Below are 10,195 nucleotides of genomic sequence, written 5' to 3'. Positions count from 1 at the left end.
CCAAACTCCCCCCTGCTGCCACTCTGCAGTCAATGGAAGGTACCTCAGGTCAGAGTTTGGCGTGATGTGAACTTTCCTTTGTGTCCAGCGAAGTTCAGACTAAAGCAAGCAAAAGGCTCTGCTGATAAGTACTTCCTTTATCTGTGGTGAACAGTGCTCAAAGCTTCATGTAGTGCTAGGGGTGGGGAGGATGCCATAGCATAGCACTGAGCATGGAGACTGTTTAAATATCTTGTGGCTAACCATCATGTTTAAACGGAGCTTTCATACTAAACCAATGGGGCCACAAGCCCCTCTTTTTTGGTGGAGGGAGGGAGGGAGCCTTGCCTCATGCTTGAAAGCCAGGGACTCCTAATGAGAGAATCCCTAAGCAGGGCTTGAGAAGCATCTCTGCTTTGGACAATCACTGTCAAAATGGCACCTTCTTACTCTATAGTTTTGTTCAGTGAGAATAAGTCAGTAGCTATGCAGAAGGGAGCCCCATATCCCATTCATTGCCAGAATTATTCACCCAGGCCTGCTTGTGAGACCCAAATATGCTGGTACATGTGATGTGTATCCACATGATACAATTGCTGTAGCCCTGCTCCTGTGAATACATATGATAAACTTCACACATGACCAGCCTCACTGAAATGCAGGGGAAGGGGGTCTTTATGGGACTAGAGGCCCTCAGCAAAACCATTAGGAGACTCTGGGACTGCAAAGCTGTAACTGAGGGCAGACTTCAGGGAGCCCTTTCTTCTTAGCAGCAAGTAACTGTTTTGCACAGCTCATTTTGCAACACTGTTATTGCTTATGAAATGCAAAAAGGAAAAAGAAAGTAGATTTTGTATCCATGGTAAACTGACTCAGATCCCAGGCAGACAGGTGTGGTAAAGGAGGGGGGATAGACAAAGAAAGGTGTGGCTGGGGGAAACACCTTTTTCATTTGTAGTAAGCTAGGCACATTTGATTGAGAAAATGCTACACAGAGTATGGCTCCACCTAGTGCCATTCTTAGTCACTTCTAAGTGCACAACCTCCCCCCCCCTTTTTTTTAAATGTATTTTGGAAGCGTTTTCACGTTCCAGGTCAAATTAGCCAGATCAGGTCCAAGTCCTTTTGATTAAACAAAGCTCAGTCTTCAAACACCATATGTGATGCTGCAACTGGCAAGTATCCTTCATCCCAGACTTTTCAGCCTGGGGCTTAAGATGCTTCCAAATTAATTGGCAAGCATTCTACATGCAGGCCTAAGCCTGGAGGTTTGGAGTCAGATGTCCCTGGCCAATGCGCACAGGAACAAGCTAGGGAGGAGTCTCCTATTTCCATAGTCAGGGTGTAGCTGAGATCCTCCCACTGGAAGCTGGCCAGTGGGAAGCCAACTATGAGGCTCTCGTAGGGAGTCCTGTCTGCATTTGGACCAGGGTGCACCCTCCAATACACTTAAATCCATTTTGGCTCAGGTTCATCTTAGCCCACAAGAGGCTGAGAAGTGATCTCCTTTTTAAGTAAACTGGAACAGTCACAGCATAGAGAAGGGAGAGTGGACAAGGGGTAATCCAAGTCAGATGAGTTATTGGTAAATGTGATCTGTTCCTACCCTCATTCTTATTAGGAAGTAAATTAGTCCAGAACAAAGACACCAGAATCTTGGCAACACCCTTTATGACCACATCTCCAGTCTGGGTGGAAAACAGCCAGCCTATGCTAGCAAAAAAAACTACAGGAAGCAACTGTACTCCCTCAGCTGGGCAGGGGCTGTGCTCTGTTCATCTGTGATGCTCGATCTGGCAATGCACCTCTGCCACCAGAAGCGGAAGCTGCTCTAGGGGCAGGCAAAGGTTAAGGCACTAGTAGAATTTTTATGTACTAAAGCATTGAGTGGAAAGTGCCAAGCAGAAATCAAGGCAGTTTTTCAGGTTTTAAAAGCAGCATCCCGAGGAAGTTTGTATAAAATAAAAGAGCAGGAGAAAGGACGATTTCTTTAAGAAATTAAGAGAGGAAAAGGGGTCCTTGAAGCCAGGGAGAACCCCCCCCCCCAATAGAAATACCAGTATTTTACCTTGTTTCTCCTGCAGTAGCAGCACCACCTGCCTTCAGCACTACCTTCCCCCTCACCCTCTCTGCTTGCACTTTTATTTCTGTCCTTGCAGACGGGGAGCAATTTTACCTTTTGTCACTGGCAGCCGCTGAGAAATGGACTAGGCTATCAGGTCGTCTTCCCACGCAGCTTCCCCACCCTGCTGTGAGCTCATTGGCTGCTCTTGCTGCTGTTCACAAAGCCCCATTTAGCCTGGGAGGATGCAGGGGGCTTAGGCTAGGCATTTTGCATCCCTATACTGAGTTATTTCAAAGGCAGACACAGATGCAACAAGAACAGCTTTGGGCTTGGTATGGACTGAAAACACAGGCAGCCAACATCCCTGTAGGGGCAACATTTAGTTGTGATGACTAATGAATATAACTAGGGAAAAAAAGTCTGAAAAAGGGAGCTGTTTTAGCACTGTGGAGATGCAACGAGCTTGAAGCTCTAGTGCCTGCTGTTGTGCCCCTCCATTCCAAAATGAGACACTAACACAACAAAAAGCTTTAAAATTATCCATTGAATTATTTGATTACTGTATTACTATTTTATTTACTGGCTGGGGGTAGGGTGTTTGTAGGACAATAAGCCTTTTAATCACCCTGTCAGAAGTGGACATGTGGATTTTGTGCCTGCACACATCTTGTCCTAACAATTTTCCATTTGATATGGAGCTGATTTCTATGGCACAAACAAACTACCTATGAACCTAAGCTTCACATTTCAATATTGCTGCTATCAATAATTTACTGCACTGGAAGCAAAATGCTGACAAGTAAGGCCAATGCAAGAAACCCTGGTCTGAAGTGGGAGGAAGAAAAATAAATCATTGTCAGCCATTTGAGATTTGAGTTTCATTTGGAATGAGATTGCTGAGGCTCAGACATACCCCTCTAATGGCAATTTCCAGGAATATCCTCTTCTCTTTTCCAGGAAGAGATGGAAGCATGATTTTTTTTTTTTTGTTTGCAATCAGACCAGGGTGTTAGCTTTCCTCAGCTCTCTGCAGGTAGAACACCACATACAGTTATTTCAGGCCTGTGAGATGTAGCATAAACCAACTAACCACTTTGAAGCCTTCCACATAGTGGACAACTGGCAACTTCATCTTCCTTTTTATACCCTGATCTCCTGTCACAATAGCCTTCTGTTCCTATGTCCTATGGTCCAAACCAACTGCTCCTGAATGGCAGGCTTTAGAGCAGGCCAAACTTTTATTTGTGTTGCACTTCCCCTGGAACTCACTGGTCTCGGGCTGATTTTCTTGCGCCATTTGCTAACTGTGGCTGTTTGAAGGTTAGTAAAGCCATCCTGTTGAATGAACCAGAGTCCAAAATTTTCACTATCAAAAAGAAACACAAAAAGCAAGCGACAGGTTAATGAATGAGGAAACTCAAGCTGTTTACACAAAAGGACAACATAAATACTGCAGGGTCCTGTTATTTGAGAGAGTAAATTCTCTTTCATACATAGAACAGCATCTCACACATTTCATGTTTATTGTACCCTTCATTTAGTTTTCACTATGTGGTTCCTCTCTCTCCCAACAGCAAAGAGCATCATGTTACCCATGTTTTGAAGAATGTCTTGCGTTCACGATACAATTGCTGTAAAAAGCTTGTCTAATGCTATCCCAGCTATGCAATTTGTCCAGTAAAAGATGTCACCTGAAGAAATCTTTGCTTTCTCTTGTAGGCATGGGTAAAAGGCAGTTCTGAACACGTTTTTGGCATTACATGCTACTATTGCTAGTCACCACTTCCCTTCCTGCCATCTTTCCAAAACATATTTAGGTATTCTCCTGTTCAGGTAGGTGGTTGGGAAAACTTGGAAGGCCTCTGTTCAGCAAGGAAAGCATGTACAACATGTAGTCCGTTCTGAGAACTGCTTGTGCCAGAAGGAATATGCATCTCATTTACTGATATTGGACAACTTGTATTGTCCTGGTTCCTTAACAGACACACTCAGGAACCAGGACCAGAGTGGGAGCTTGTATTCATAGCAAGAGTTAGCTTTAGTTAGGCTATTCCAAGTTACTCTATTTAGGATAACCTAGCTGAATAAGAGCAACTGCACTGCAACTCAGTGAGTAGGGTGACAGCTGACAAGTTAACTCAAGCTGCTGCATCCTCCCTGTGAAACTAAGAAATGCATGGCTTCAAGCACTGGCTCCTTCCTTCCCCATTCAAGCTAAGTGTGTGGACATGAACCTGACTGAGGGCAAGTTTTAGCTCAAGCTAACATGAAGCCCTTCCAGCAGATGCAAGGGTTCAATGTGCTTTACTCATGGGTACTTCCCTGAAACTCCCATACTACAGACAGACACATATACATAATATAGATACTGACAGATAAGTCTGCTAAGAGTAGACATGCAAGTCAGTATTAAGACATCTGCTCTTATTAGATACCTTTCAACAGTGCTCAGGCCATGTCTAGTCTGCCAGGTCCAACAAGAGCACAGCTTGAAAAGAGGTATTTTAGGTTTCAACAAGGAAACCCCAGGTAATAAACATGAAGTCAATGACATCTGGCTACCATGCAGCCCTGCAGAAGGCTACTTAATCCACTACAGTAATGCAGTTCATACCCCTAACAGGATGTCAACCCACTATTTGCCTATTAATTGAAAATTAAACTATTTAATTAAAAAGTGCTTATTAAGCAATTCTCAGTGCTGCTAATTGTTAAGTTGTACCCATGAACAGTGAAACAGGTCTTCACAGAAGTGTGCCTGCTGTCAGTGGGAAGAACTGGAGCAGTTAAAGTGTGGAAAGCCTTTGAAAAAAATCTTTCATTGAAACCTAGACTTCTGAAGTAAAGGATCAGCTTTGATATGAGGGTCAGGCAGGCTCTCTTCTCTCCTCAAGCAGAGAAGCAAAGCCTTAAAAGTCTTTGAACAATTTAGAATTCACTTATTACAGAGAAGTCATGTTTTTCACGAACTGGTGAGTAAACAAGCTCAAAGGAACAGTGCACACAGCAACACAACGGTGTTGCATGTTTCAAAAACATTTACAGATTACAAGCACATCTGCGATTCTTTTTTAAATAAAAGTTTAATTCCTTCATTGAGGTCTTAGTTTAACACAAATGCTGCAGAAAATCCTCACACCACTGCCTTGATGTTCTTGCTCTTGGCTTCTGCTCATGATGCATTGGGCAGGGCAGAAGCAGGAGGCAGGAGTCCTGAACGGACCCTCAGTGGAGCTCAGTGCAGGATGCAAAGCAAAGAAGCAAACATACACTTTCCAGACAAACATAGACTTTGGATACAAAACAAACCCGATGATGGGATAGAAGTGTTATGTAGCCACAGGACAAAAGTTCTAGGAAGGGAGAGGGGGAAGTCTTAATTAAAAAGGCACAATACCTAATGCCTAGGAGGACTACCCCAAATCCAAACACCTGGATTGTTCAGGTAGCTCCAATTATCTACCACCCTTCAATCTCTCATACCACCTTGGCTGGAGAGTCAAGCAACTTCAAAAGCCTCCTCCTTCCTTTCCCCATCTCCAAAGTAGGTTGAGATTGTTTATAAAACCAAAACGCATACAGAAAACAGCTTGGCCTGCTACCCAGTAAGAGTCCAGGAAAGACTGATTTAGATATTTCTCTTAGAATTGTCTGGTATAACTAATCTGCATTTAAGTTGTGGGTAATACCAGCTCTACAGACAGGAGCCACAACCAGCTCTGGGTTTGACAGCTTCATTTCTTTCTTGAGGCCTGTTGCTACCTCTGAGTGGGGTTAGATGTGGTACTGGGAAATCTTCAATAAATAAAGCCACAGACAGAACAAGCCACTCCTGACCTATTACTATCAAGCACTTCACATGAACAGCTGACTCAGATCCATCCTTTGGCTCTCTCTGAAATTTCACAACCTCCCCATTAACCATCATTCCCAAGGTTCTTTGCAGAGATGGAAGATTCTGGTATCAGCCATGGAAAAATATTAAAGAGGCCAACAAAAAAAACAAACCCCAACAAAACAAAACACAAGGAGTCAAAATACAGTCAATAACTTAGTGGTACAATGGAATACTAGACTTAACCTTCAGAGATTAAGATGCCTGAAAACAAAGTTTACAAGGAAGTAATAAGGTCACCCCATGTCAATCTATTCAGCAGGCACATGGCTGCAAGGAACAAGCAGGCCAGTAAAAGGTCAGAAAGGCTAGCCTTACTAGGGTACCAGCAGAGGAGAGAAGTGGGGCCTGTCTATACAGCAAAATGGAGTTGTGACTGTTGCACACGCTAGTGCACCCTTGCTAGCTTCAAGTAACATGGGAACAATAGCAGCCACGGCAGCCCAGACTGGGTCAGGTGCTAGCAGGAACAACATGTACTCTGGAGTACATACTGGTTACAAATGGAAGGTGAAGAAATGTGCTGCCATAACTCCACTGATATCATTAGCCATATTAGCTAGATAAAGAAAGCACAGATATGCTAGAGTATGCTATAGCTCATGATAATTTTGCTGTTCAAACACCCTAAAAGGACATCGTGTTTCTTCTCTACTGCAAGGGCACAAATATGTGGTCTCCTTCCAGGAGAGGAAGCTGATGATTGTCCTACCCTTCCATGGTGCTGATCCAGTGCCTCAGCTCTTGTCAGAAACTCGGTCAATGTATAAGACTTACTTATCCCACTTTTCTAAGGGCTTCTGTCAGGTATAGAATAAGTAGCACATGTTCAGCAGTCCCTTGGACTCTTGCTGTAAGTTCCAGATCAGCCTGTTCTTGGGTGTTCTACTTCCCATACAACCCCCCCCCCCCAACAAACAAACAAACAAACAAACCAACCCAAACCAAACAGGTATGCATGCCAGATACACACAAACACAAAACCTCCCCCTCCAAGAAAATTGTGGCAATTGGCCATGGTAGTCCTACTCGCCACAGATCTGCAATGCTGACTCTCACTACTGCTGGAAACCTAAACTGAAAAGTCCACACTTTGGAGCCTGCTGGTGGCAGTCAGAGCATTTTAGATGTGCCTCTCCCAGAGCTGGGATCAGACACCATAAGACTGATGCGTGCAGAGGAGGAGCTGTGGAGAACCACACTGGAACAAGCAGAGTCTTCTACTGAACTTTATAATAAGCTGAACAACTTTTGGTTTTAAAAAAAGCCACACAAGCAGCAGGCAGCATGTCATTATAAAGGGACATGGCTGAATAGGTAGGAGACAGATTCCCCATTATGAGTCCTCCTGATGGCCTCTGCAAGGATCATTGAGATGTCAATCACCTGTAAGAGAGAGAAAGGGAGGGGAAAAAAACAACCAAGGTCAGTGTCACCTAGTGGAAGACTACACCAAGACCTTAGAGGGTGGCTGAGAAGCCATAAAGAACCAAGGAATCCATTGCCAAGGTCTACAGCAGCTTGTCACATACAGAAGAACTATTAGTTCCCTTTAAACAAGCAAGCAAGATCAGAATATCACATTGCATATATTGCTGAAAGTGAATTATTCTTGCCACTATGCTCTAGTGCAGGGGTCAGCAACTCCTGGCATGTGTGCTGAGCATGGCACGCAAGGCCATTTTGCTCAGCACACCACTGCGAGCCTGGGGCTCTAAGCAGCTGCTGCCAGCCACAGAGCCCAGGCTGCTCCCAGCAGGTGGCTGGGAGGCTGCAAGCCCTGCTGCAAGCAGACTGGGCTCTGTGGGCTGGCTGCAGCCGGGAGACTGCAAACAGCTGCTCCAGGCTCCAGCATGTTGGCACTCCGGCACTGTTCGACATAGACATTGTGGTTTTCTCGGCACTCTAGCCAAAAAACGTTGCCTACCCCTGCTCTAGTGCCAGAGCAAGAAAAAAATTCCCAAATGGATGAGCCTGCTGATCCATATTTAGCCTGGTATCCTGCTGTCTGATAGCAACCATGTCAGACTCTCTACTGGAATTATAGAACCTTGCAGTAGGTTGCATGGTGTAACATTCCTGCCCAAAGTAGATGCGATCCTGCTCTCTGAGGTCTAACAATAAACTTTGTGGAAAGACGCTTAAGTGATAAAAGCTTTGGATACTCAGGTAAGAATGCCTTCTGTGCTTTTTTTAAAACCATTGTCGCTAGCCTGAACAACACAAACACACGCTCACAATTCATTCACTTGCAACTCTACCAATATCATATATACTTCTGTCTGCTCACAGCACCCCTCTGCTGTCTATATTAGACAAATGAAGCAATCTGATGCGTAAGAATAAATGAACACCGATTTGACATCAGCTGCAGAGAAAGACACAGGCCATTTTAACCTCCCTAGACACTCCATTACTCACCTAAGGGTGGCTTGTTCTTAAAGCAGCAAACCTTTAAGAAACAACTTAAAGGAGAAATTGCAGAACAAGAAATACTCCAGACTGAATTGTGTTAAGTATGGTTTAAACATAGACTATGGATTCTTACCCAGTTAGTTTTTGTGACTCCTTTGTTCCTATGGGATTATTGCTTGATGGTTGCTTCTTCTGACACTGTTCCCCTACCCCCACATCCTCTCTGCCTTTTGTATTTAAACTTCTCCCTCCTCCTTATACACTGCTTTGTGAACTTCCTTTCACAGCATCAGGTCAAGTGAGCTTCAGCCCACAAAAGCTTTTGATCTCTCTAGCCAAAGGGTGTGCATGTGCGAGAAAGTCTACAAGGCGCAAATCTACACTGTCTTGTTTGACTACAGACTAATAAGGCTAACTACGTCTCTATTCAGATAAGATTCAGAGGTACTGAAAAGTTTACATCCTTGACCTCTGTGGTGGGCCAGTAGGTGGGGCACTCCTGTGCTGAGCCACCCGCCTCGCTGCGCCCTGCCAAACACCAAGCTCCAAGTGCCTCCCCTGGGGCACCTCACATCTGGCCGACCCACTTCCTGGAGTGCACCCATAAGCCTGGGGTACCGGCTGCCACCACCTGGACTCGGCTCTATGTCTGGGCCCTGTGCCACCCAGGATAAACAGGCCCTGTAAACCTTGGGATTTTGGAGTGCTTCTAGTAGGCCTGAAGCTTTCAGCAGCAGCCTCTTGCGTGGGAGGAAAGTAAAACAGCCGAGCCCACCTTAGTATGTCCGTTGCCTCTTAAGCACACAGTGAGGCGTGCTAAAATGGACAGGTTTATTGATCAAAGAGCAATAGGGTGGGGAGGAATACCAAGAGCAGAATACAGAAAGAAAACCAACCTTGAGCAAAACTAGGTGGCTTGTCAGCCTTTTGAAACGTGACTAGAGTTCATTAAACTGAGCTTCTAATTAGGTTTCTGGTAAGTAACTTAATGCTGCATCCGGAGTATGAAAGAGAGAGCTCCATGAATGTGTTTTTAAAATGTCCGCTTTTGCCATTCTTCCTGAAGGGACTCTCTTAAATAGCCCAAACTGACATCAACACCTGGAAGCTGTCAGGGACAGGTGGCATTTGATGCTGGCCAATCAATTTGAAAAACATCACAGTTACCTACTGGAGTGACACAGGCTTAAGCCCCTGCCCCCATGTTGTGAGGCAAGATGCACCCCCTTACCTGAGGTTCCTCACGTAGGCAGCAAGTTGGCTGCCTAGCAACCACATTGCTAGCCACAAGAGAGAGAGAAGGGAAACAGACAACCCCCAAAGAGAGAGGAAGCTGGAAGGGTTTTCTTTCACAACCGTTACATTCTGTGGCAAAGTGCCATAGTTCAATTGCTGAAACTGTTGAAATTATTGGAAAAAAATCTTTGTATCAGTTTTCAATGTCCTACTTTTTAATTTGCCAACACCAGAACAAGGAGGCATTCTGACAGGGAGAAAACAAGTTCCTTTGCTGGGCCTTTCATGTATATGCATTTAGAACAGGGGTTGCCAATGTTTTTGGACAGTACCAAAAACACCTGCAAGCTGGGCTTGTAAGATGTTGGCGGTTCTAAGAGCGGATGGCAGGGGAGCTGCCAGGGGCCCAATCCTTGTTGCACAGCCCTGGACTCTTCCCTGCCATCTGCCCCAAGGTGCACGTGCCAAGCAAAATGCTTTCACAAGCCACACTCTGGCACCCGTGCCGGGGGTTACCTACCCCCAATTTAGAATTTCCCCTCATATTAATGGGCTAAGCTAGGGTTACTGTATTTCCAGGTCCAAAAAAGAGGACACCTGTGTGT

At 44.9% G+C, this 10,195-nt stretch overlaps 2 protein-coding genes across 3 annotated transcripts in view; both read right to left on the bottom strand.

The window, feature by feature from the left end:
* SLC25A53 (solute carrier family 25 member 53) overlaps positions 1-2,914 on the bottom strand; it is a 13,547-nt gene extending 10,633 nt beyond the window's left edge. Inside the window, exon 1 of the mRNA XM_019521192.1 lies at positions 2,048-2,914. The gene's annotated coding sequence lies outside the window, so the exon portion shown is untranslated. The remainder of the gene's footprint in view (positions 1-2,047) is intronic.
* Positions 2,915-3,194: 280 nt separating this feature from the next.
* Positions 3,195-10,195, bottom strand: part of PRPS1 (phosphoribosyl pyrophosphate synthetase 1) — a 35,363-nt gene continuing 28,362 nt past the window's right edge. Inside the window, exon 7 of one of the 2 annotated variants that reach the window (XM_019521191.1) lies at positions 3,195-3,410. In XM_019521191.1, the coding sequence (XP_019376736.1) occupies positions 3,408-3,410 (3 nt within the window). In that variant the 3' untranslated portion in view covers positions 3,195-3,407. Of the gene's footprint in view, positions 3,411-5,117; positions 7,326-10,195 lie in introns of those variants that run through there. The other variant, XM_019521190.1, reaches the window with a different exon arrangement.

This window comes from Gavialis gangeticus, unplaced genomic scaffold (assembly GCF_001723915.1).
Source record: "Gavialis gangeticus isolate Ggan-Ray unplaced genomic scaffold, GavGan_comp1, whole genome shotgun sequence".
Lineage (NCBI taxonomy): Eukaryota > Metazoa > Chordata > Crocodylia > Gavialidae > Gavialis > Gavialis gangeticus.
This window is presented reverse-complemented; position numbering and strand designations above follow the sequence as displayed.